A 25,379-nucleotide genomic window follows, 5' to 3' on the forward strand; every position below is an offset into this window, starting at 1 on the left:
ATCTTTAATCCTGGATGGAGTAATTTTAAAAATTACTATGTTGTGTATTTCTATAGGTATTTGTGACAAATCGGGCTGCCTGTCTTTGGACTCGCTCGATGGAAGTAGAGTTTTTGTTTGCGTATGGGTCCCATGCAGCAAATGCATAATCCAAATGTGCTGTGTATTTCTGTTGTATTACATAGTATACTATATACATATACTGTAAAACTAGAGAGCAATACATTACACATTTGAGTTGAGATGCATTCTCTATTGAGTTGCAGTTCATAGCTAGGCAGGGAGGAGTGAAGTGTATTTTATATTTCAATAATATTTGAGTAATATTGTAAATATGTAGTTTGATTTAGCATTCCTTGTTTACATAATTCATTGTTGGTTATATGTAAGAAGAACGTGAATGGCATACGTTACTACACCATGACATATGTGTGCACTTCACTGAAGTAAAATGAAGTCGACATGTATTACCCAGTCTCCTGTGTTTTTCTTTGGACTAATTTCTGGAGTTACAAAGCACAACTGCACTTGAATATTTTGTACATTTCTGGTTACTACACTATAGGAAGAAAGTGATTGTGCTGAAGAGAATTCATAGGGGACCCTTGAAGAAACCAAATATATCAGGTATCTTGGTATCAAAATCCAGAATGATGTACGCTGGAATAGTCAGACGCAACATGCAACAGTGAATGCAACAGGAGTCCTAAACTTTTTGAGATGCAATTTTCATCATCGTTCAGCTTTAGTTAAGGAGAAGTTGTGCCTCACCATTGTCAGGCCACATTTGGAATATGCATTTGCTGCATGGGACCCATACACAAACAAAAACACTACCTCCATCGAGCAAGTCCAAAGGCAGGCAGCCCGATTTGTCACAAACACCTATGAGAGAGAAGTGAGTGTTACTCAACTTTTAAATTCATTAAAGTGGAACTCTCTCCAAGATAGACATGAAGCACACTGCCTGGCCTGTTTTTACAAAATGTTAAATGGTCAACTCGACATAGGCTACCAATCCCACATCAAACCCAAACCTATTAGGAGCAGACGAGGGCCTTCAACTCAATTTGAAATACTAACTACCAAGTCAGATGTGTACAGCAATTCATTTCCCCCCCACACAATTAAAGCATGGAATAATCTTAATCCTAACACAGTCACACAACCATACCCAATTAAATTTAAGGCAGCTTTTCTTCTTCAAAAATCTCCTTCTTCAGCTCACCCTGCCACCTCCAGCTTAAATTCCATGCGGAATATTTTGGAGAATCAAGAACCAGACTACGGCCTGGATTGGAAAACTTTAGTTATGGGAGAGATTGCAAGCACTGGGTTTGTTTTCTCTGGCACAAAGGAGGCTAAATCTTTTTTTCCCCATGGGAAGGGCATTTAAAAGGCACAAGTTTAAGGTGAGAGGAAGTAGTTTTAAAGGGAACTTGTGGAGAACTTTTGTTTTTCACATAAATACTAGTTGAAATCAGGAATCCACTGCCAGAGGAGATGGTGTCATCAGATTTTGTCACTACACTTGAGAAGAAACATTTGAGCAGGCACTCAAAGGTTACAATCCAATTTGGACAAATGGATTGCGGGTGTAGATGGATTTTTTAAAAAGTCACAGTGTTTGTCTCCTACAACTCTATGATATTGCAGTTAACTCAGATAATACAAGTCTGCATTTTTGCCTTTTTGACTAAGCGTGAGGTTCAAACAGTAACTTAACATTAACGTACATTACTTAATTTACGGTAGTGGCGTTCTACTGTGGACTGCAAACAACTTGGCATCTCTACCAATTCCTCAGTACATCGGCTCATCAGCAACCGCTAACGCCGCCGCCCGGAGATTTGAACGGGGGCTGACGGGAAGGGCAGGCGCCATCTTGAGAGAGGCGGTTGGAAACCAAGGAGACGGCGGGTGCGCGTGCTGGTCTGGAGCGCGAGCGCGACCGTCCCGGCGGGCGCTGGGGTGCAGTACAGTACTGGGTAGCTTTCTCAACCAGCACCGGGTGAGAGTCGGAGCATCTTAACGACCTCTGCGACGGGGTTCTTTGTTGGAGCAAGGTGGGAGGCGACGGGCAGGGAGCTGCGGTATGGGGGTTTGGGGGGGGGGGGAGGGAGATTTTTCTTAAATTTCGTCGCACCTCTGATCGTGGGGAGCAGCGTCTGCTCGCGTCAGTGCGGGCAGAGGACTCTGCTGATGTCGGCAAGATACCCGGTTATGCCCGCTGGCGTTGCCTGATGTTTGGGTGTGGTGAAATGATCCACTTTGCAGCCTGTCCCTACTACCCCCTCCCCGCCCATATCTCGGCTTCCATTTCTCCGCTACAGCTGTTGTATCCCCTCTGCGCCTCCCTCCACCAAAACTCAACCAGAGCACCTCTCGATATCCCCCAAAGGGCATCTAGCTTGGTCCATATCTAATCTGGAGCCTCTCTCCTCCTTTTGAGATCAGGTGAGAGGATCTCCTTTGACCCCATCTAAAAGTGAAGTTGGTTCCTCTCTGGACTGCAGTGGATTGAGTGACATGTAATAAGTAGATTGGTTTTGTAAGTTTCAAGACAACAGTTGTCCTTTTCTGTCCTCAAAAGAATCTTTCATTTGGTGGTCAGCCAAGCCTCAAACTCTTTTAGTTAGGTTCTCATTCTTTATTGTTTTAACAGTATGTTTGCTGCCCAAGCTGCTACATTTAGAGTTTTTTCATATCCATCTTCACTTCTCCTGTTGTGCTTGAATTGACTTTGAATTCATCTATTTTAACAACCTTTCTTTATTTTAAAATCTTGAAACATGCTTTATCATGTAATTTTGCAATTACTGAAATTAAAAATATTATACTATAAGGGGCTATCTATGCTAATACATTTCTGTGTGTACAACTGGTTATCTTACTTGAGTGAGAAAGATGGCATCCTAGACCCTGTTCAATTTGGTTGGGAGCCTTGGTTTTTTGATAAAATGCTTGTGGGTAAAACAGAATTGAAGTTGAGGGCAAAGACAAAATTACCTGATCATATGAATACAATTTCACTTCCAAACTTAATATCCATGTAGTGCTTGGATAACTATGTTATAAAAGATTTTATTTTGACATAATGGAAGGATTTACATTAATCCAATGTATGGGATCAATTTAAAGCAATGAGTTGGGGTCAGAGGCCAAAGGTCAGGTATAAGTGATTTTATAGTTGTGTTGACAAATCTGTTTAATTTTTTTCATATTACAGAATTGGGACAGATTAATGTCCTCTTCCTCTTTATTCTGAGTCAATTTTGTTCAATTTTGGGTTTTGATGAGGCCACTTTGGGTTCTACAAACTTGAGTATACACTGGAATTTTTGGGGTGAATGGTTAATTTTAGAAATGTCACATTGTTTATGCTGATGTGCTTCTACTGTACATAGTTCCAATGAAGTGACTTGATCACAGTGTTACTGTGTGTCAACTGCCAAAAATGTCAACGCATTATTGGGATGTTGCACCCTTCGAAAGGGGTTTTGAGAACATTTTAAGTTGTTTTCTCTGTCCACCTAGCAATCTCTTGCTATGCCTCAGCATGTGAGTGATGAGGCATGCTCAGTTGAGCCATTTTTCTGTGATCAAAGTCCATAGGATATGAGCAGAATTAAGCTATTTGGCCCTTAAAGTTTGCTCTGCCTTTTGATTATGGCTGATTTTGTTTGCCTCTCAACCCTATTCTCCTGTCATCTTCCCACAATCTTTGATGCCCTTACTAATCAAGAACCTATCAACCTCTGCCTTAAATATACCCATTGACTGCCTCCACAACTATCTATGGCAATGAATTCCACAGATTCATCATCCTCTGGCTAAACAAATTTCTCCTCATCTGATTTTGAGGCTGTGTCCTCTGGTCCTATATTCTCCCATTATTGTAAACATCCTCTGCATGTCCACTCTACTAAGCCTTACATTATTCAAATTCCAAGTAAATTAAAATAATTTTCAATGAGATCTCCCCCTTCATTGTCTAAAATCTAGCAAATAGAGGCCCAGAGCCATCCAAACAGTCCCACGTTAATTCTTTGATTTCAGAATCATTCTCATAAACCACCTCTGGACCCCCTCCAATGCCAGCACATCATTTCTGAGAAATTGGAGAGCAGTTCAAAACTGCCAACAATACTCTTATATGTTCTGACCAATGCCTTACGAAGTATCAGTAAGTCAAAGTGTTGATGTTGTGGAATTTGGCTTGAAAGAAATTTTTGGTTCCCTTCCCCTATCTGTAAATCTGAAAGGTTTTGCAGATACACCATTGGTGGGATCTCTGCAGTTGCTTGAGATGTTTTCAGCAAGATGGATATCACTTCTGCTTGGTAGACTGTGAACTTTATGCTGACTGTGAAACCTTTTTCAATAATTGCTTTATTAGACCATAAGACAGGAGCTGAATTAAGCCATTTGGCACATTATGTCTGCTGTGCCATTCCATCAGGTTTGGTTTATTATCCCTCTCAACCCCATTCTCCTGCTTTCACCCTGTAACCTTTGATGCCCTGATTAACCAGAAGCTATCACCTCTGCCTTAAATATACTGAGTGACGTGGACTGTACAGCCATCTGTGGCAATGAATTGCACAGATTCACTAGACGCTAGCTAAATATATTTTTCCTCATCTCTATTCTAAATGGACATCCCTCAATTCTGAGGCTGTGCCCTTTTAGTCTGAGGCTATAGGAAACATTTTCCCCACATACACTTTATTCATGTTTTTCAATATTTGATACAGTGGCATGCAAAAGTTTGGGCACCCCTGGTCAAAATTTCTGTTACTGTGAATAGCTAAGTGAGTAAAAGATGACCTGATTTCCAAAAGGCATAAAGTTAAAGATAACACATTTCTTTAATATTTTAAGCAAGAAAACTTTTTTATTTCCATCTTTTACAGTTTCAAATAACGAAAAAGGACAAGGGCCCGAAGCAAAAGTTTGGGCACCCTGCAGGGTCAGTACTTAGTAACACTCCCTTTGGCAAATATCACAGTTTAAAAACGCTTTCTATAGCCAGCGATGTCTTTCAATTTTTGTTTGGGGGATTTTCGCCCATTTTTCCTTGCAAAAGGCTTCTAGTTCTGTGAGATTCTTGGGCCGTCTTGCATGCACTGCTCTTTTAGAAACATAGAAGATAGGTGCAGGAGTAGGCCATTCGGCCCTCGAGCCTGCACCGCCATTCAGTATGATCATGGCTGATCATCCAACTCAGAACCCTGTACCAGCCTTCCCGCCATACCCCTGATCCCTTTAGCCACAAGGGCCATATCTAACTCCCTCTTAAATATAGCCAATGAACTGGCCTCAACCGTTTCCTGTGGCAGAGAATTCCACAGATTCACCACTCTCTGTGTGAAGAAGTTTTTCCTAATCTCGGTCCTAAAAGGCTTCCCCTTTATCCTCAAACCGTGACTCCTCGTCCTGGACTTCCCCAACATCAGGAACAATCTTCCTGCATCTAGCCTGTTCAATCCCTTTCGGATTTTATATGTTTCAATCAGATCCCCCCTCAATCTTCTAAATTCCAACGAGTATAAGAGTTTGAGGTCGATCCACAGATTTTTGATGATGTTTAGGTCGGGGGATATGAAGGCCATGGCAAAACCTTCAGCTCGTGCCTCTTGAGGTAGTCCATTGTGGATTTTGAGGTGTGTCTAGGATCATTATCCTGTTGTAGAAGCCATCCTCTTTTCATCTTCAGCTTTTTTTTTCTCCTCCCCCACTTGGATTCCTCCCCACCCCACACACCCACCTCACCAATTAGATTCCACTAAACACGTTAAGATTCCAGAATCTCGTAGGCACGCACTCATCCTCACCATGTCAGGGTGTTTATAAAGCTCTAAAATTTGCATCACCTGGCCTTTCCTAATGATGACTGTGAACAAGACATAGCCCTAACAAGCTAATTAAGGTCTGAGACCTTGGTAAAAGTTATTTTAAGAGCTCAAATCTCTTGAGGTGCCCAAACCTTTGCATGGTGCTCCTTTCCTTTATTTCACTCTAAAATTGTATAAAACAAAAAATAATACAGTAATCTTGCTTAAAATGTTGAAAAGAATGTTTCGTCTTTAATTTTATGACCTTTGGAGATCAGTTCATCATCTTCTCACTTAAGTATTCACAGTAACAGAAATTTTGACCAGAGGTGCCCAAACTTTTGCATGCCATTGTAAAGGCTAAAGTTCTAGGTACTGAGCTCTCTGTGACTCCTTTGATAACAGCCTTTCCATCTGAAAAAAATCCTAAAGCTGCCTGATTTTGCTTCCTATCACTGGACTAAATTTTGTATCCAACTTGACATTCTTTTTATCAGCCTGCCATTACTTATTTGCCCAAAAGCCTACATAAAATCGATCAAATTATATCAAATACTCAGCTCTCCTTTTTTACTGCTCTCAAGAATTTCATTAAGTTGGTTAAACCTTCCCTTAAATCACTTCATTAATTGATGTCTTTCAAATTGAAGATTTATAGTGTTTCTCAGAGTTAATTACAATAATTTTCCATCCCTAAAATTGGCAGTATTTGGCCTTAAACTGTTTGGATTATCCTTTCTTCCATTTCTGAAACAATGGTGCTATGATTGGGCTTCAGTCTCTTAACACTCCCCTGGGAGCCTGGGCAGGTTAGAAAGATGGTCAGAGCCTCTGTTTTCCTTTCTTTTAAAAGGCTGGTGATTTATGTACCCACCTTAATACATGTCCTCTTACTGCGTTAATCCATCAAAAACGTCATGCTTTTCTTCACCAACAGTGGAACACACTCTTTTGTACAATTAGCCAGAAAGTAATTATTAAGAATGTTTCCTACTTCCTCTGCCTCATGTGCAGTTCGCCTTTTTGGTCCTTAAAAGGCCTTTCTTTTTCCCTGATTATCTTGTTGCTTATCTACTTATCAACAAAGACCTAGTGTTTTAGTTTTAAGCATATTTTTTCCCCAAGGGTCGAAATGTTAAATACTGAAGGGCATAGATTTAAAGTGAGAGGGAAAGAGTTTAAGGCAAGATTGTTTTATACAGAATTTGTAAGATTCCTTTAATGTGTTGTTAGGTAGATGGTAGAAACAGATACAATCACGCTGTTAGAGATAAACAAGACACACATGGACAAGCAGGAAATTGAGAAATATAGATCATTTGCAGCGGTGAAGGCATTACAGTTGAATACTGGTTGATATGGTTTGTCTGCCTGAAAAATCCTTGAAAGTGAGTGTAAAATTTATTTTCAATACATTGAGCCAGAAATGATTTTACAATTTCAATTACACTGTTTGTAGTATATTTCAGCTTTTGGTAACAAAGCTTTGGTTTAGAATTTTAAAAAGGGGCAGGCTTGTCTGTAAGCACTCTTGGCTTTGAAAACTTCGGTTGTTCCATTCTTGCATGAGCATTTTGTTTCTCAGAAGCAAGAATGGTGTTAATAAGTATAGATATTTTGTACACCTAGAGTGAAACTTGATAATTTTAGCTTTCTAAGGATATTGGGAGCATCTTTTGTCACAGGTCTCAATGTTCAAGCATTAGCATAGAGGGACATATGAAAGCATTTTCAGAATACTCCATGAGTATAGGCAGAGACTGAAGACTGCAGTACCAGTAGTGAGGACCAAGAAGGTATGGATAAAGGAGGCGCAGGAGCGCTTACAGTACGGTTTTGAGTCAGTGGACTGGACTGTATTTAGGGATTCATCTTTGAGTCTGAGTGCGCAACAGTTGTCACTGACTTCATTAGTACTAATTAATACAGATGATACGAAGATAGGTGGAGGGATAGATAGTGCTGAGGGAGCAATGTGATTGCAGAAGGACTTAGACAAATTTGAAGAATGGGCAACAAAGTGGCAGATGGAGTACAGTATTGGGAAATGTATGATGTATTTTGGGAAAGGGAACAAAAGTGCAGAATATTATCTAAGTGGTGAGAAAATTCAAACATCAGAGGTGCAAAGGGACTTGGAGTCCTCGTGCAGGACTCCCAGAAGGTTAATTTGCAGGTTGAATCTGTGCAAACGCAATGTTGGTATTTATTTCAAGAGAAAAGAATATAAAACAAGGAGATAATGCTGAGACTTTATAAGATAATAGGCCGTACTGGAGTACTGTCAACAGTTTTGGGGCCCCTTATCTCAGAAAGGGTGGATTGTCATTGGAGAAAGCCCGGAGCAGGTTCATGAGGATGATTCCAGGAATGAAGGGGGATAACATATGAGGAGTATTTGGCAGCTTTGAGCCTTTTCTTGATTACCTGACTGGCAGACCACAGTACATGTGCTTGCAACACTGTGTGTCCGACAGAGTGATCAGCAGCACTGGGGCTCCCCCGGGGACTGTCTTGTCTCCCTTTCTCTTCACCATTTACACCTCGGACTTCAACTACTGCACAGAGTCTTGTCATCTTCAGAAGTTTTCGGATGACTCTGCCATAGTTGGATGCATCAGCAAGGGAGATGAGGCTGAGTACAGGGCTACGGTAGGAAACTTTGTCACATGGTGTGAGCAGAATTATCTGCAGCTTAATGTGAAGAAGACTAAGGAGCTGATGGTAGTCCTGAGGAGAGCTAAGGTATCGGTGACCCCTGTTTCCATCCAGGGGGTCAGTGTGAACATGGTGGAGGATTACAAATACCTGGGGATACGAATTGACAATAAACTGGGCTGGTCAAAGAACACTGAGGCTGTCTACAAGAAAGGTCAGAGCCGTCTCTATTTCCTGAGGAGACTGAGGTCCTTTAACATCTGCCGGACGATGCTGAGGATGTTCTACAAGTCTGTGGTGGCCAGTGCTATCATGTTTGCTGTTGTGTGCTGGGGCAGCAGGCTGAGGGTGGCAGACACCAACAGAATCAACAAACTCATTGGTAAGGCCAGTGATGTTGTGGGGATGGAACTGGACTCTCTCACGGTGGTGTCTGAAAAGAGGATGCTGTCTGAGTTGCATGCCATCTTGGTCAATGTCTCCCATCCACTACATAATGTACTGGTTGGGCACAGGAGTACATTCAGCCAGAGACTCATTCCACCGAGATGCAGCACAGAGCGTCATAGGAAGTCATTCCTGCCTGTGGCCATCAACCTTTACAACTCCTCCCTTGGAGGGTCAGACACCCTGAGCCAAAAGGCTGGTGCTGGACTTATTTCATAATTTACTGGCATAATTTAAGTATTACTATTTAACTATTTATGGTTCTATTACTATTTATTATTTATGGCGCAACTGTAATGATAACCAATTTCCCCCGGATCAATAAAATATGACTATTTACTCACTGGAATTTAGAATGCGGGGGAATCTCATTATAACCTACTAAATGCTGAAAGGACTAGATAAGGTTGATGAGGAGAGAATGTTTCCTATGGTGGGGGTGTCCAAAACTGGAGGGCACAGCCTGAGGGGCGACCCTTTAAAACAGAGGCAAGGTGGATTTTTTTTTAGCCAGAGAGTAGTGAATCTGTAGAATGCTCTGCCACAGACAGCTGTGGAGGCCAAGATGGTAGATATAGTTAAAGCAAAAATTGATCATTTTCTGATTGGTTGAATGGGATCTGGGATCAGCCATGATGGAATGATGGAGCAGACTCGGGGAGCTAGATGGCCTAATTCTGCTCCTGTGCCTTATGGTCTGCCTGTGAGGATGAGTGCGTGCCTACGAGATTCTGGAATCTTAACGTGTTTAGTGGAATCTAATTGGTGAGGTGGGTGTGTGGGGTGGGGAGGAATCCAGGTGGGGGAGGAGAAAAAATCTGGATGACAGGTTTGGAAAGATATAGGATGAGAGAAGCAGGGTTCTCTTAGAAGGGAAGAGAATAAAAAGATCATTATCATTGTTACGAGCCGTGTCATATGACATGGGCATTTGTGGTCTTCCATCTGTCTTTAATTTCAGAAATTCTAATAAGCTCTTCAAAACTTTTGCCTGTCCATTCTGTGATGTAACTTATGAATGTTGTGTGCTGTCGACCATGACTTTTTCTTCCAAAAGTTAGGCAAACAAATATACCTAGTTTGTAACAAGTCTAGGATCCTTGAGTCAAAATATTGATCAACTCTTGAATGGATCAATTATAGGGTAAGATGAACTCTTGGCCTCATAATCTACCTCATTATAATTTTGCATTTTGTTTATCTGAACTGCCCTTTTTTGTTAGCTTTTACACTTTATTCTGCATTATTGTTTTACCTTCTTCTAGTTCAATGCACTGTGAAACTGGTATGTAATATGTATATGAAACTGGCCCTGCCAAGCTTGTGAGATTGAGACGGCTCTCCCACCCCAAACCCTGGTTTGTGTGAATGCTGTGCAATTTGCTACCCAGTTATAAATTAGTGCCATGAAATGACAGACAGTACACTGCATACAATTAAAGGAATTATATTTATGAAAGAAAAGGGCCCATTTTAATTAAACTATCAAATGTGCTCAAGTTGGAGCTTAATGTTTCACCATATTCACTGATCCTCAATCGATCTTGGCCCCTGGCTTCATAGAATCACGGTCCGACTCTGGGTTGAATCTTACAACCTGTATTCTCTCCAGTGTCTTCTCTTCATCTCACGCCGAACAAAAGCCCCGAGCCCAACCTTCACCAGAGAAACCTCCCTTCAGTTCTACCATCCTAACTGAATGGCACATATTCCTCATCATTCCTTATCTTCAACAATAACCCAAACAGGCTGAAAGCATAACAGACTTCTTACAGAACTGCTAAGTGAAATACATACAGCATTACAGTAAAAGAATGAACCAGGGCATTACATATGTCTGTGCAAGACAAGCTTTTCACTATATCTTGGTTCATGTGACAGTAATAAGCCAATATCAATACCAACTTTCATGATTTAATTTTTACTTGCTTGCTCTTGACAAATAGCTATATGCCATGTTCTGTGCTACGTTAGGAAAGGGAATGCATATCTTTAACTTTTCTCTACATTGCTTTGTATTCATAATTTTAGTGTTTGGAAGAGTTTATAAACTTTCAGATGAAAATGACTTTTTTTTTCTCTTTTTTCCTCTAGGCTCTTGCATAAAATGATTGAATCAACTCAGTTTCGCCAGCGGCGGCCTATGGATTTTGAATCGCATTATGAACATCTGTGTGCTCTCCAAGACCTTGTTCCTTTAAAAGCAGTAAAAGCAAACTTAAATCAAGGAGTTCTGGATATTAATGGTGATAGGATCAAGTTGTCTGAATGGGCACCAATTTTCAGTTCCATTGGTATTAACAAGCATTTAGTTTTTCTTGCAATCAGGAGTTACTACCAGCCTGGTCTTGGAGAAACAGGTAAGATAACAAGTAGAAATCAAAACACAAATACTTGAACTTGGTCATTTAAGCTGCATCTGTGGGAAGAGAAACCATTAAACATTTCAGGTCGAAGACCTATCAGCACAAATGAAAAAGAGAGAAAGTTAGCTAGTCAAAGAAGGTGGGAAAGGCAAGGGGTGGAGTAAAAACACTGTTGGTAATATGATTAAATAATAGACAGCTAGAATATACAAATAAAAAAGCTAGGGGTAAGGAAGAGAAGAATGGCATGTACAAGTGACCAGGCAAGAAAGAGCAAGTTAGCTGAAGTTTGAGAAGATAATATGGAGTTCTGCAGACTGCACTTGTGAAGATGATAAGTGGGAGTGGGATGCTGAATCGAAATGCTAGGCAATCAAAAGCTTCAGGTGGGTTCCATGTTTTCAGTGCCGGTGCGCCACAAAATGATCACCAGATCTGTATCTGATTTCACCAATGTAGAGGAAGCCACGTTGTGAAGCTGAAAAGTCTGAACGTGGATAAGTCATCTAAAGTCAGTGTACTACACACCAGTTTTCTGAAAGAGGCAGCTGAAGAGATTGCAGTGGCATTAGTAATGATCTTTCAATATCACTAGATTCTGGAATGGTTCTGGGGGACTGGAAAATTGCAAGTATCATTCCACAGGCAGAAGAAAGGAAATTTTATATCAGTTAGTCTAACCTCAGTGGTTGAGAAGATGTTGGAGTCCATTATTAAGGATGAGGTTTCAGGGCATATGATAAAATAAGCCAAAATCAACGTGGTTTCCTTGAGGGGAAATCTTGCCTAACAAATCTGTTAGAATTCTTTGTGGAAATAGCAGCCAGGGTAGACAAAGGAGAGTCAGTAGACATTGTTTATTTGGATTATCAGAAGGTCTTTGACAAGGTGCCACGGATGAGGCTGCCAAATGAGATAAAAGCCCATGGTATCACAGGGAAGATATGAGCATGGATTGGCTAAATGACACGAGGCAAAGAGTTGAATGAATGATGCCTGTTCTGGATATCTGCTAGTGTCTATTGGTATTCCGCAGGGCTTTGTATTAGGACCTCGTCTTTGCATGTTATATGTCAATGATTTGGATGACAGAATTGATGACTGGTAAAATAACATTTTTCCTGCATTGCTTTATTCATTTAATATTTGTTACGTATTTGTCACTCATTGTTTTGAATTTCCAGATAAGTGGAAACATCAGTGGTATCCCACACGGGCTCCAGATTTTTGTCTATCTTGAGCAGCATTATGATAAATAGGAATGGGATGCTGAATTGAAATGCTAGGTAACCAGAAGCTCCAGGTCAGTCCCACGGACAGTGTAATGCTTCATTCACAAAGTGATCACCAAGTCCGATTTGCTTTCATCAGTGTAGAGGCAGCAATGTTGTGAGTAAGACTAGAAGGTGTGTAAGTGCACTGATGTTTCATTTGGAATAGGGTCCTTGAATGTTGGAAATTGAAGAGTTGAATGGAACAACACAACTACAGAAGGAACCCAAAACAGCATCTATAGGGGGAAATTGACAATTGATGTTTTGGGTCAAGTTTCTTCATTGTATCTGGGGTCAATGACTGTCCATTTCTCTCCATAGATGCTACATGACCTGCTGAGTTCCTCCAGTGTTTTGTGTGTTGCCCCAATTTTCCAACATTGGCAGTCTCTCTTGTGTCTGCACTTCTTTGGAATGCGATAGGAAACAGGAGTCATTGGCGGAAATCCTTGCAGTCAAAGGAAGGACTTGAAACTGATCAGTGGCTGGTTAGCAGAAGGCAAACAGTAGGAATAAAAGGAGCCCTTTTTGGTTGGCTGCCGGTGACTAGCGGTGTTCCACAGGGAGTTTACATTTATATCAATGATTTGGATGATGGAATCGATGGCTTTGTTTCAGATCTTGCTGATACGAAGATAGGTGGAAGGGCAGGTAGTTTTAAGGAAGTAGGTTGTAGAAGGACTAGACAGATTAGGAGAATGGGAAAAGAAATGGCAGATGGAATGCAGTGTTGGGAAGTGTATGGTCATGCACTTTGGTAGAAGAAATGAAATGGTTGACTATTTTCTGAATGGAGAGAAAATACAAAAATCTGAAACGCAAAGGATTCCCTAATGGTCAAATTACAGGTTGAGTCTGTGGTGAGGAAGGCAAATGCGATGTTAGCATTCATTTCAAGAGGGTGAGAATATTAAAGCAAGGATGTAATTTTGAGACTTTATAAATCACTGGTGAGGCCTCACTTGGAGTATTGTGAGCAAGATTGTGCCCTTTATTTTAGAAGGGATGTGCTGAAACTGGAGAGGGTTCAAAGGGGGCTCACAAAAATGACTCCGGGGTAAAAGACATGTCATATGAAGACCATTTGAGGACTCTGGGCCTGTATTCACTGGAATTCAGAAGAATGAGGGGTGACCTCTTTGAAACCTATTGAATGGTGAAAGGCCTTGATAGACTGGATGTGAAGAGGATATTTCCTATGGTGGGAGAGTCTTAAGACCAGAGGACACAGCCTCAGGATAGAGGGGTGTCCTTTTTGAAGGGGAAAAGGAATTTCTTAAGCCAGAGAGTGGAATCTGTGGAATTCTTTGCCACAAGCAGCAGAGGAGGTAAAGTCTGTATGTATATTTAAGACAGAGGTTGATAAATTCTTGATTGGTCAAGGCATGAAGGGATACGGGGTGAAGGCAGAAAATTGGGACCCAAAGGAAAAATGGATCAGCCATGATGAAATGGCAGGACAGACTCAATGGCCAAATGACCTAATCCTGCTCCTATAGCTTATGGTCTTGTGGTAATCTATGGACAATCAGTGGATGGGATTAAACCCATCTCCCTGTTACTGTGAGACACTGGCTTTTCTAGTCACAGAATGGATTTTAAAAAGATTAGTGTACAGTGGATTCTGGGTAATTGGGACACATGAGGACCAGTATATTTTGGCCCAATTAAGCAGCTACTCCAAATACCTGAAGATTTGTGGAAATAGTTAATGAAATACAAAACAAATTAGAACACTATCAATACTACTATGCTATAAAACTGTAGTTCTTAGTACAGAGGAATTCTTCCAGTATATGCTGCCATGTTGCTTTGATTGACTGTAAATGAAGAAAATCAATGCAGACACCTAGTGCAGATTATGGACTGCCTTCCTACAATGCTTTTGATGACTGCATCCTCCAAATCTTCACTTTCATTGTAACATTTAAGATGATTGATAACTTCAAATTTTTTGTAGTTCCTAACTTACTTCATTTTCATTCCTACAATTTCTGGCATCCTCAAGCCTGAATGCTTGAAATCACCATAAGCAAAGCAGTTCCGAATTGTCTTTCTGCTTATTTCTCACCAACTGTCAGTGACAAAAAAAATACTGCTTTTTGAACACACACAACTGACACCATTTAAAAACTGCTTGCACTAAGCGCTGTGTGATGTTTAATGGCTTCACAATTGCATGTGACTGACACTAGTTAAAAACTTCGGCAAGGGTCCCCTGTCTCAATCAAATGGCAACATTTCCAAATAAATGAAGGAAAGCCCAGCTACTTTGTCAATTAGTTTTTGTTCTTTCAAGAGTCTTCCAAAGGAACAAGGTGCCCCGATTAACTGATGGCCCAATTAACTGGAATCCTCTGTATTGCTTTACTCATCTTTTTTAAAAGTATACTCTGCATTTTCTATGTGGACATTTCTGTTTATTCTTGTATAGATTCAAGCATTATAAGTGTTATAGCTGTGAATGGTTTATAGTTTAAACTAATTTTTAAGTTAATTGAGTTAGCTGATGGCGTCTTCACTTCTACAAAAAGTACAGGTTTATGTCCACAATTCAGGCTTTTGAGCAGAAATATGTACTTGACATTGTTTAGTGAATTATTTGGAAGCAATGTACTGACATGACTTATGGCTTTTGATATGTTAAAAGAGGAGTTCAGTCCACACGTTCAGCATTTTATAAAATATCTCTAGACACTATTTCGAAGAATAAATTGGTCTGATACCCTTGCCAATCATGCTTTGATCATGATTAATGGAAGAAATTGGCAGATCATTATCACATAATATTTCTATGATCGTGTGCCAAAATGGCAATCGAGTCGCATAGTGGGCATGTGACCTCGGATCAGAATTATTTCGTTGACTCTACATTATCTTGAAGTGCTTTTTGCTTATGGAAAGACTTAAATGCAAAGCTGCCAATGTATGGTATGTTTCTGCATCTGGATGATTGAAAGAATTACTGGATATTGGGATGTTACGTATCCGCACATTACATAATGTCCGCAATAAAAAAGATTAATATGTAGTTAAGATGAGCAGCATGAATGCTCAATGGGACCTTCAACTTATGTAAATATGTGGGACAGAAAAGAAAGAACTGTGCAGTACTTTTCAAGTTCTAATATACTTGCAGTGCCTATAAAAAGTAATCACTCCCTTGCAAGTTTTTGTGTTTTGTTGTTTTACAACATTGAATCACAATGGATTTAATTTGGCCTTTTTGATACTGATCAACAGAAGTAGACTCTTTAGTGTCAAAGTGAAAACATATCTCTCCAAAGTGATCTGAATTAATTACAGACACAAAACACAAAATAATTGATTGCACAAGTATTCACCCCCTTTAATATGACACATCAAATCATCACTGGTGCAGCCAATTGGATTTAGAAGTCACATAGTTAAATGAAGATCACTGTGTGTAGTCAAGGTATTTCAATTGATTGTAGTAAAAATACACCTGCATCTAGAAGGTCCAACTGCTTGTGAATCAGTATCCTGGCAAAAACTACACCATGAAGACAAAAGAACACTCCAAGCAACTCCATGAAAAGGTATTGAAAAGTATGTCAGGAAATGGATACAAGAAAATTTCCAAGTCTCTGAATATCCCTTGGAATATAGTTAAATCAATCGTCAAGAAATGGAAATAATATGACACAGCTGTAAATCTGCGTAGAGCAGGTTGTCCTCAAAAACTGAGTGACCATGCAAGAAGGGAACTAATGAGGGAGGCCATCGAAAGACCTATGACATCTCTGGGGGAGCTACAAGCTTCAGTGGCTGAGATGGGAGAGACTGTACATACAACAACTGTTGCCCAGGTGCTTCATAGTTGCAGCTTTACGGGAGAGTGGCATAGAGAAAGTCCCTGTTGGAAAAAAATCTCTCATGAAATCTCAGCTAGAGTTTGCCAGAAGGCATGTGGGAGAGTCCGCTGGAAGAAAGTTCTGTGGTCTGATGAAACCAAAACTGAGCTTTTTGGCCATCAGACACAAAACACTGCATATCATCAAAAACGCACCATCCCTACTGTGAAGCATGGTGGTGGCTGCATCATGCTGTGGGATGCTTCACTGCAGCAGGCCCTAGAAGGCTTGTAAAGGTAAAATGAATGCAGCAAAATACAGGGAAATCCTGGAGGAAAACCTGATGCAGTCTGCAAGAGAACTGTGACTTGGGAGAAGATTTGTTTTCCATCAAGACAATGACTCCAAGCATAAAACCAAAGTTATACAGGAGTGGCATAAAAACAACAGTGTTAATGTCCTGGACTGGCCAAGAGAGAGTGCAGATCTCAATCCAATTGAGAATTTGTGGCTGAACTTGGAAAAAGGCTGTTTGCTCACAATCTCCATGCAATCTGACAGAGCTTGAGCATAGAAACATGGAAATCATACAGCACAATACAGGCCCTTCGGCCCACAAAGCTGCTTTGAACATGTTCCTACCTTAGAACTACCTAGGCTTTACCCATAGCCCTCTATTCTTCTCAGCTCCACATAGCCATCCAAGAGTCTCTTAAAAGACTCTATCGTTTCCGCCTCCACCACCGCCGCTGGCAGCCCATTCCACACACTCGCCACTCTCTGCGTTTAAAAAAAACTTACCCCTGACATCTCCTCTGTACCTGCTTCCAAGCATCTTAAAACTCTGTCCTCTTGTGCTTGCCATTTCAGCCCTGGGGAAAAGCCTTTGACTATCCATACGATCAATGCCTGTCGTTAACTTGTACACCTCTATCAGGTCACCTCTCATCCTCCGTCGCTCCAAGGAGAAAAGGTCGAGTTCACTCAACTCATTTTGGATCTCTTCCCCCCTGCCCCCTCCCCCTTTCAAATCTCTTACTAGCTCTTCCTTCAGTTAGTCCTGACAAAGGGTCTCGGCCCGAAACGTCGACTGTACCTCTTCCTAGAGATGCTGCCTAGCCTGCTGCGTTCACCAGCAACTTTGATGTGTGTTTCAATTGTATCAATGCATATTCTTAGAAAAGTTAAGTATTGAGGTCATGTAAATCTGAATTAAACCAACTGTTGAAATACTCAGGCCAGTAAAAAGTTCCCCTCGAAATTATCAAAAAATCTGATCCAGTGTTTTGATCTGCCTGATGTGTTCTACACATTATCCCATTTGCACTCCTATCACTGTTGCCAGTAGCAACCCAGTTAATGTTTTGTGATCCTTAATTCTTGTTTCAGACCATTTGTAGGTCCAATGGACTGAAACGGTTTAAATAACAGGACTAGCAGTCAAGAGTTCTCAACCATTGATGCGAAACTCTAATCCTCTTCTCATGTAATCCATTTGAGATTTAGGTCACCATATTTGTTATCTTGCTAACTGCTTGGTGTTACCTGCATTTAACTCTCACCAATTTGTTTACAAGATCATTCAGATTCTGGAAAATATAAACATTTTTCTATTTTTCATTTAAAACAAAAATACTCTTCATGACTTCTTTCTCCTGAGAATGATGTCATATTTTCCACAATATATTCTATCTTGCCCCATTACTACATCTAACATTTCATGATCGCCTTTTCATTTTGCACATTTTTGTAGACTCATAGAGACTTGCAGGCTTTAATACAAAGGATTCCAGGAAAATCAAATAGAGTTACAGCTATTGAAAAATCTTAGAGATAAGACGATGAGTGACTTGAACCTAAGGATGAACCAAGTGCTGTGTACAAGAAGTTTTAAACTTTGTAGATTGAATTTTCCAGATTGTGTTTTGCATAATTCACAATCAGCACATTAAACTGTAGTAGAGAGTTGAAGTGGTTTGAGATTAGATAAATAGCACCACATGATAATGTATAAATCAACAAAGGATGGAAGTATCATAGAGTAGAGGAAGAATTCACTAACATACTTCAAATACTCTGGTAAGATTTGTGAACCAATAACAGCATTGAGGCCATGATTGCACTTGGTTTGCTCTGATGAGCAGGGTATGTCACTTGTGTTAATTATACCGATTTCCTGAAACATGCTTTTGTTCATGCTTTGTTTCAGAAAGAGATTAACAGGAATACAGGAAAAGATTCAAGGGTGCAATAACGCCACCTTGAAGAAGTGTATCATTTTTACTGACTCATAGGAATTGTTACAAAATGGAGAAGTGTGTAAGGTTTGAATTGTTTGAATCAGTACATCAGGAGTACACATATGCCAGCATAGATGGTGGAAGGAGTAGACCATCTCTTAAACCCCACTTGTACCTGACCCTTCAAGCATCTCACTCCCCACCTGTGGCAACCCTGCCAGTCCTACATTGACCTCGTCAGTTACCTTGGAACCCATGGAACCAGAGTGGAATACAATAATTTTAGAGTCCAACTCCTTTTCTTTGAAAAAGAAAACCTTAAGACAAAACAGTTTACAATGAGAAAGAACATTATGTCAAAATTTGGATTACTGAACAAATAACATGAATGTTGCAATATTTTTTGATTTAGATGTAATTATGTAAATGGAGGGAGGAGAAGATGGCGGTGCGACGCAGCTCGCAGCAGCCACTCCGGTGGTGATCTCTGTTGTTTGTTAAGTAGGGTGCCGTGCACAATCCTGATTTGATGGAAACAGAAGTGAGAGCATGGAGGAACATCTGGAGAAACTTCTGAAATGCCTGCTTTGCTGCTCCTGCTACTGTGTGGTCTGGAATCTCCGGAGGAGAAGGCCCTGAGTCCTCGGCTTTGCTCGGTGGCCGGGGCAAGGTCGAAGCGCTCGGCAGAGGATGGTGCTCGGAGAGGCTGTATCAGAGGGGCTGGTCAGAGGCTTGAAGTTTTCGGATAGGCTCAGAGTCGGCTGTGGTCGGGTGCTTCCAATGCATTGGCAAGTTATCGGCGCTTGGAGGTTCATGGCAGGGAGAGTTTCTCCCTTCTGCCGCCTGCGTTTGACGATGAGTCATTCGGGACTTTGAGACTTTTTTACCGTGCCCATGGTCTGCTCTTTAACAAATTATGGTATTGCTTTGCATTGTTTTAACTATATGTTATAATTATGTGGTCTTGTCAGTTTTTGTCTTGGTTTGTCCTGTTTTTTTCGTGATATCATTCTGGAGGAACATTGTATCATTTTTTAATGCACGCATTTCTAAATGATAATAAACAAGGACTGAGTATCCACATAATCTAATAATCTAATCTAATATTCTAGGATAATTATTCATTGTGCTTCCAATTGTGCCTCTAATTGACCTTTTTGTGAAATGTTTCTTTGCTTAAAGAGTTATGACTATCAAGTTTCTTCTGATGAATTAACTTCATAACAAAGGCTAGAAAGGAGAAGAGCAGTCATAAAATGAGCTTGATCACCAAAGTGTACTCATACAATCCTAGGAATTCAAGACTGGTTGAGAATACATTCTACAAAATTAATAGTGATTTCCCATGTGGTAGCTTGCTCATGAGTTGTTCTTGGGGTGATGTGATGCCTGCACCGGTTATATTATATTGGGTACAATAAAGAGTATTTTAACTCAAGAAAGGTGAGATAGGAAGTTTCTCTAAATGGAATGTTACTCAGTCTAAAACCCACACCCCCTTAACATTTTGATCACTTTTTAAAGGATGGGTGGTAACAAAAGCACATGAAGTGAAGTACTGGTATTTGAAATTTCTTTAGGACCCATAGAGCTTGGCCACCGGTGTCGTCGCAGAGCAATGTGTGGTTAAGTGCCTTGCTCAAGGACACACACGCTGCCTCAACCAAGGCTCGAACTAGCTACCTTCAAATCACTAGACAAACGCCTTAACCACTTGGCCACATGCCAACACAAAAAAAAGTTACTTGCCTGTATTTTTAATACTTTTTAACTCAAAAGGGATAACATTCCTGGGGCAGAGAAAGCTTGTCTTGAAAAGAAGCCAATAAGTGCATCTACACACTGTGTTAAAAGTTGAATCAGGAATATTTCCCTCAATATCCAGTTTTTTGTTCTTTTATAGGCTGCGTTCTGTTGCTTCATACCCCCCCCCCCGCAAACTACCAACTGCTTACCTGCCAAAACATCTCTAAAGGCACAACACAAATTACCAACTCAACACAATTAAGAACAAGACTATTGGGTGTGTGGGATGTGTACTTTAGTTGATAGTGAAATAGTGTATGTTGGCAGTTTTTTTTTCCCAACTGTATCTCTCAAAATAAAGAATGCTGTCACAGGTTGAAGGATTTTTTTTCAGATTAAATCCAAGTGGTTTCCCATTCTTATTTCTTGATTTTGTTTCTTGAAGGGAATGAGAGGCAAAAACAACACTTCAGAAAACGTGTGCCAGCTATACGTTCAAAAAGTTGTACACTTCAACTCTGTGCGTCAATTAGAGACTGTCTGATTGTTTCCAGCGCTTTAAAATCCTTAGAACTGCAAGGATTACCTTTGAGGCAAGGCGATCTCATAGCATTAACAAAGGTGAGAAAAATATAATACTGGAAACACATTATTTATCTACTGCAGAGCACCTCTAAAAATGGTATTTCTTCTGCTGACTTGATCTATGAATACTTGTGGAAGACAACTGAATAGTGAATAGTGGATAATAGAAATACATAAAACATAGGCTTGAACCACAGATTTTAGCTAGTATAAATCAAACTTGCCTACCTTGCAGTATAATACTTTAAGAGTAAGGTAAAGACTGAAATGTATTTAAATTTAATCTACTACTTGCTTTAGTTCCATTCCATATCCACCATGTCCATTAAAAGTTGGAGCTTGCCCCTTTTGATATTTAAGGGTGAAGGGTTCATGACTTGGGTAAACAGGAGGCTTACAACTGCTGAATGGTTGAACTTTGATTGCATTCCTTGCCCAGGCTTCCCTGAATCCTATGAATCCAATTACTTATAAAAATGCGCAGGAACTGCTTGGTTTGATTTGGTTAACTATATAAGAACTGAGTGATTATAAGACAATTTCATTGATCAGTTTCAGTTGTGTAGAAAATTGAAGTGAGTAGCCTGCATTATATTTTGCACAGATAATACAGTGGCATGCAAAAGTTCCTGGGCACCCCTGGTCAAAATTTCTGTTACTGTGAATAGTTAAGTGAGTAGAAGATGAACTGATCTCCAAGAGTCATAAAGTTAAAGATGAAACATTCTTTTCAACATTTTAAGCAAGATTAATGTATTACTTTTGTTTTGTACAATTTTAGAGTGAAAAAAGGAAAGGAGCACCATGCAAAGGTTTGGGCACCCCAACAGATTTGAGTGCTCAAAATAACTTTTACCAAGGTTTCAGACCTTAATTAGCTTGTTATGGCTAGGGCTTGTTCACAGTCATCATTAGGAAAGGCCAGGTGATGCAAATTTCAAAGCTTTATAAATACCCTGACTCCTCAAACCTTGTCCTAACAATCAGCAGCCATGGGCTCCTCTAAGCAGCTGCCTAGCACTCTGAAAATTAAAATAAATGATGCCCACAAAGCAGTAGAAGGCTATAAGAAGATAGCAAGTGTTTTCAGGTAGCCGTTTTCTCAGTTCGTAATGTAATTAAGAAATGGCAGTTAACAGGAACGGTGGAGGTCAAGTAGAGGTCTGGAAGACCAGGAAAAATTTCTGAGAGAACTGCTCATAGGATTGCTAGAAAGGCAAATCAAAACTCACGTTTGAGTACAAAAGACCTTCAGGAAGATTTAGCAAACTTTGGAGTGGTGGTCACTGTTCTACTGTGCAGCGACACCTGCACAAATATGACCTTCATGGAAGAGTCATCAGACGAAAACCTTTCCTGCGTCCTTACCACGAAATGCAGCGTCAGAAGTTTGCAAAGGAACATCTAAACAAGCCTCATACATCAAAGTTGCTGGTAAATGCAGCAGGCCAGGCAGCATCTATTGGAAGAGTTTCAGTCGACGTTTCAGGCCGAGACCCTTCATCAGGACTAACTGAAGGAAGAGTTAGTAAGAGATTTGAAAGGGGGAGGGGGAGATCCAAAATGATAGGAGAAGACAGGAGGGGGAGGAATAGAGCCAAGAGTTGGACAGGTGATTGGCAAAGGGGATATGAGAGGATCATGGGACAGGAGATCTGGGGAGAAAGACGGGGGGGGGGAACAGAGGATGGACAAGGGATAAAGTCAGAGGGACAGAGGGAGAAAAAGGAGAGTGATAGATAGAATGTATGTATAATAATAAGTAATGGATGGGGTACTAGGGGGAGGTGGGGCACTAGCGGAAGTTAGAGAAGTCAATGTTCATGCCATCAGGTTGGAGGCTACCCAGAGGGAATATAAGATGTTGTTCCTCCAACCTGAGTGTGGCTTCATCTTTACAGTAGAGGAGGCTGTGGATGGACATGTCAGAATGGGAATGGGATGTGGAATTAAAATGTGTGGCCACTGGGAGATCCTGCTTTCTCTGGTGAATAGAGCGTAGGTGTTCAGCAAAGCGGTCTCCCAGTCTGCGTCGGGTCTCGCCAATATATAGAAGGCCACATTGGGAGCACTGGACACAGTATATCACCCCAGCCGACTCACAGGTGAAGTGTCGCCTCACCTGGAAGGACTGTCTGGGGTCCTGAATGGTGGTAAGGGAGGAAGTGTAGGGGCATGTGTAGCACTTGTTCCGCTTACAAGGATAAGTGCCAGGAGGGAGATCAGTGGGGAACAAGCCTGATGCATTTTGGAAACAAGTCCTGTGGACTGATGAAGTCAAAATAGAACTTTTTGGCCACAATGAGCAAAGGTATGTTTGGAGAAAAAAAGGGTGCAAAATCTCCAACTGTTAAGCACGGGGGTGGATTGATCATGCTTTGGGCATGTGTTGCAGCCAGTGGCATGGAGACCATTTCACTGATAGAGGGAAGAATGAATGCAATTAAATACCGGCAAATTCTGGAAGCAAGCATCACACCGTCTGTAAAAAAGCTGAAGATGAAAAGAGGATGGCTTCTACAACAAGATAAGGATCCTAAACACATCTCAAAATCCATAATGGACTACCTCAAGAGGCGCAAGCTGAAGGTTTTGCCATGGCCCTTACAGTTCCCCGACCTAAACATCATCGAAAATCTGTGGATAGACCTCAAAAGGGCAGTGCATGCAAGACGGCCCAAGAATCTCACAGAGCGAGAAGCCTTTTGCAAGGAAGGATGGGCAAAAATACACCAAACAAGAATTGAAAGACTCTCAGCTGACTACAGAAAGCATTTACAAGCTGTGATAGTTGCCAAAGGGGATGTTACTAAGTACTGACCATGCAGGGTGCCCAAGCTTTTGCTTCGGACCCTTTTCCTTTTTTTTGTTACTTTGAAACTGTAAAAGATGGAAATAAAACAAGTTTTCTTGCTTAAAATACTAAAGAAATGTCCCATCTTTCACTCTGTGCCTTTTGGAAATCAGGTCATCTTTTACTCGGTTAGCTATTCACAGTAACAGAAACTTTGACCGGGGTGCCCAAACCTTTTCATGCCACTGTATATGAAGGCTATATTTTGTGGTTAAATCATTTTTTTCAATGATTGATCTCGCTGATTTTTATTAAAATTGAGATCCTGCTGTCCTGTGCTGCCCCCCCCCCCCATCTCTTGTTCTCCAGCTTTATTTCTGGCTTTCTTCTCATAATGTGTAGTTAGTTGAAATTATGATAAAAGTGAATGGGTTTCAATTCAAATCTTGCAAGTGAGTTTATTAGTTTGCGTATAGTACATTTTATTGCATATATCATTTATTTTTTTGTAGGGCTTATCCAAGACAAAAACTCTGCAGCACATTTCATTAGCTTATTGTCCAGTAGGAGACGAAGGGCTAGAAAGTAAGTATTCTGGGTCTTGGTATATTTTTCCTTTATAAAATTTTAGTATCAGCTTTTAAGGTTAAGTCATGTTTTGATAAACTTTTCTTTTTAGTAATTTGCAAGATTTTGAAGAATTCTGTTACAATCAAAACAGTTAACTTCACAGGCTGCAATCTTACATGGTGTGGTGCAGAACACATCACCCAAGTTATTAAGGCAAGTTTGTTTTTCCTCTACTGTAAATGTTTTATTTGTTTTAGCAACCATGTCAGCTATTTATTGCAATTTAAAATTATATATACAATGGATTCCAGTTAATTGGGCCATCAGTTAGTTGGGGCTACCATTTATGTGAGGCAACTCTTAAAGAAGAAAACTAATCGAGAAAATAGCCAGGATACCTCCTTTTATTTCAGACACTATGCCACTTAATTGGGACAGTGGGCATTTGCTGAACAGTTCCTAACTAGCGTCAGTTGCATGCACTTGTGTGGCCATTAAAAAATACACCGTGCTTGGAGTGATCAGCTTTTAAAAACCGCCCGTTGTGTGTTCAAAAACAGTGATTTTTGTCAGATAGTTGGCAAGAAATAAGAAGTAAAATAATTGGAACTATTTTGCTCTCTGCGTTTTCAAGAATTCAGGCTTGGAGATGTCAAGAGATCGCTAGGAATGAAAATGAAACTATTTCTCACCTTCAAGTTAGGAACTATGAAGAATTTGAAGGAATCAACAATGATCTTGAATGTTACAATGAAAATTAAGATTTGGAGGATACTATAGTCAAAAGCATTGTATGAAGGCAGTCCATTATTTGCACTGATTTTGCTTATTTATAGTCAATCAAAAGAACACGGCAGCATACGCTGGATGAATTCCTCCGTTGATAACTATTGGGGACTAATAAACAGTTTTATGGTATTGTAGTAGTATTGGTAATGTTCTAATTTATTCTGTGCTTCTTTTAAATACATAAATTGTTACTTGGTTAAGCAGTAATTTGTCTTTGTATACTTAACCTATTTCTATGAATCTGGCTAATTGTGGCAG

General features: G+C 40.3%; 1 protein-coding gene across 1 annotated transcript in view; it reads left to right on the top strand.

Moving 5' to 3' along the window:
• The first annotated feature begins 1,943 nt into the window (after positions 1-1,943).
• Positions 1,944-25,379, top strand: part of cep78 (centrosomal protein 78) — a 95,873-nt gene continuing 72,437 nt past the window's right edge. The window contains exons 1-5 of the mRNA XM_072281563.1: positions 1,944-2,066; positions 11,037-11,302; positions 20,829-21,004; positions 24,275-24,347; positions 24,442-24,545. Of these exons, the coding sequence (XP_072137664.1) occupies positions 11,050-11,302; positions 20,829-21,004; positions 24,275-24,347; positions 24,442-24,545 (606 nt within the window). The 5' untranslated portion in view covers positions 1,944-2,066; positions 11,037-11,049. The remainder of the gene's footprint in view (positions 2,067-11,036; positions 11,303-20,828; positions 21,005-24,274; positions 24,348-24,441; positions 24,546-25,379) is intronic.

This window comes from Mobula birostris, chromosome 17, assembly GCF_030028105.1.
Source record: "Mobula birostris isolate sMobBir1 chromosome 17, sMobBir1.hap1, whole genome shotgun sequence".
Taxonomy (NCBI): Eukaryota; Metazoa; Chordata; class Chondrichthyes; order Myliobatiformes; family Myliobatidae; genus Mobula; species Mobula birostris.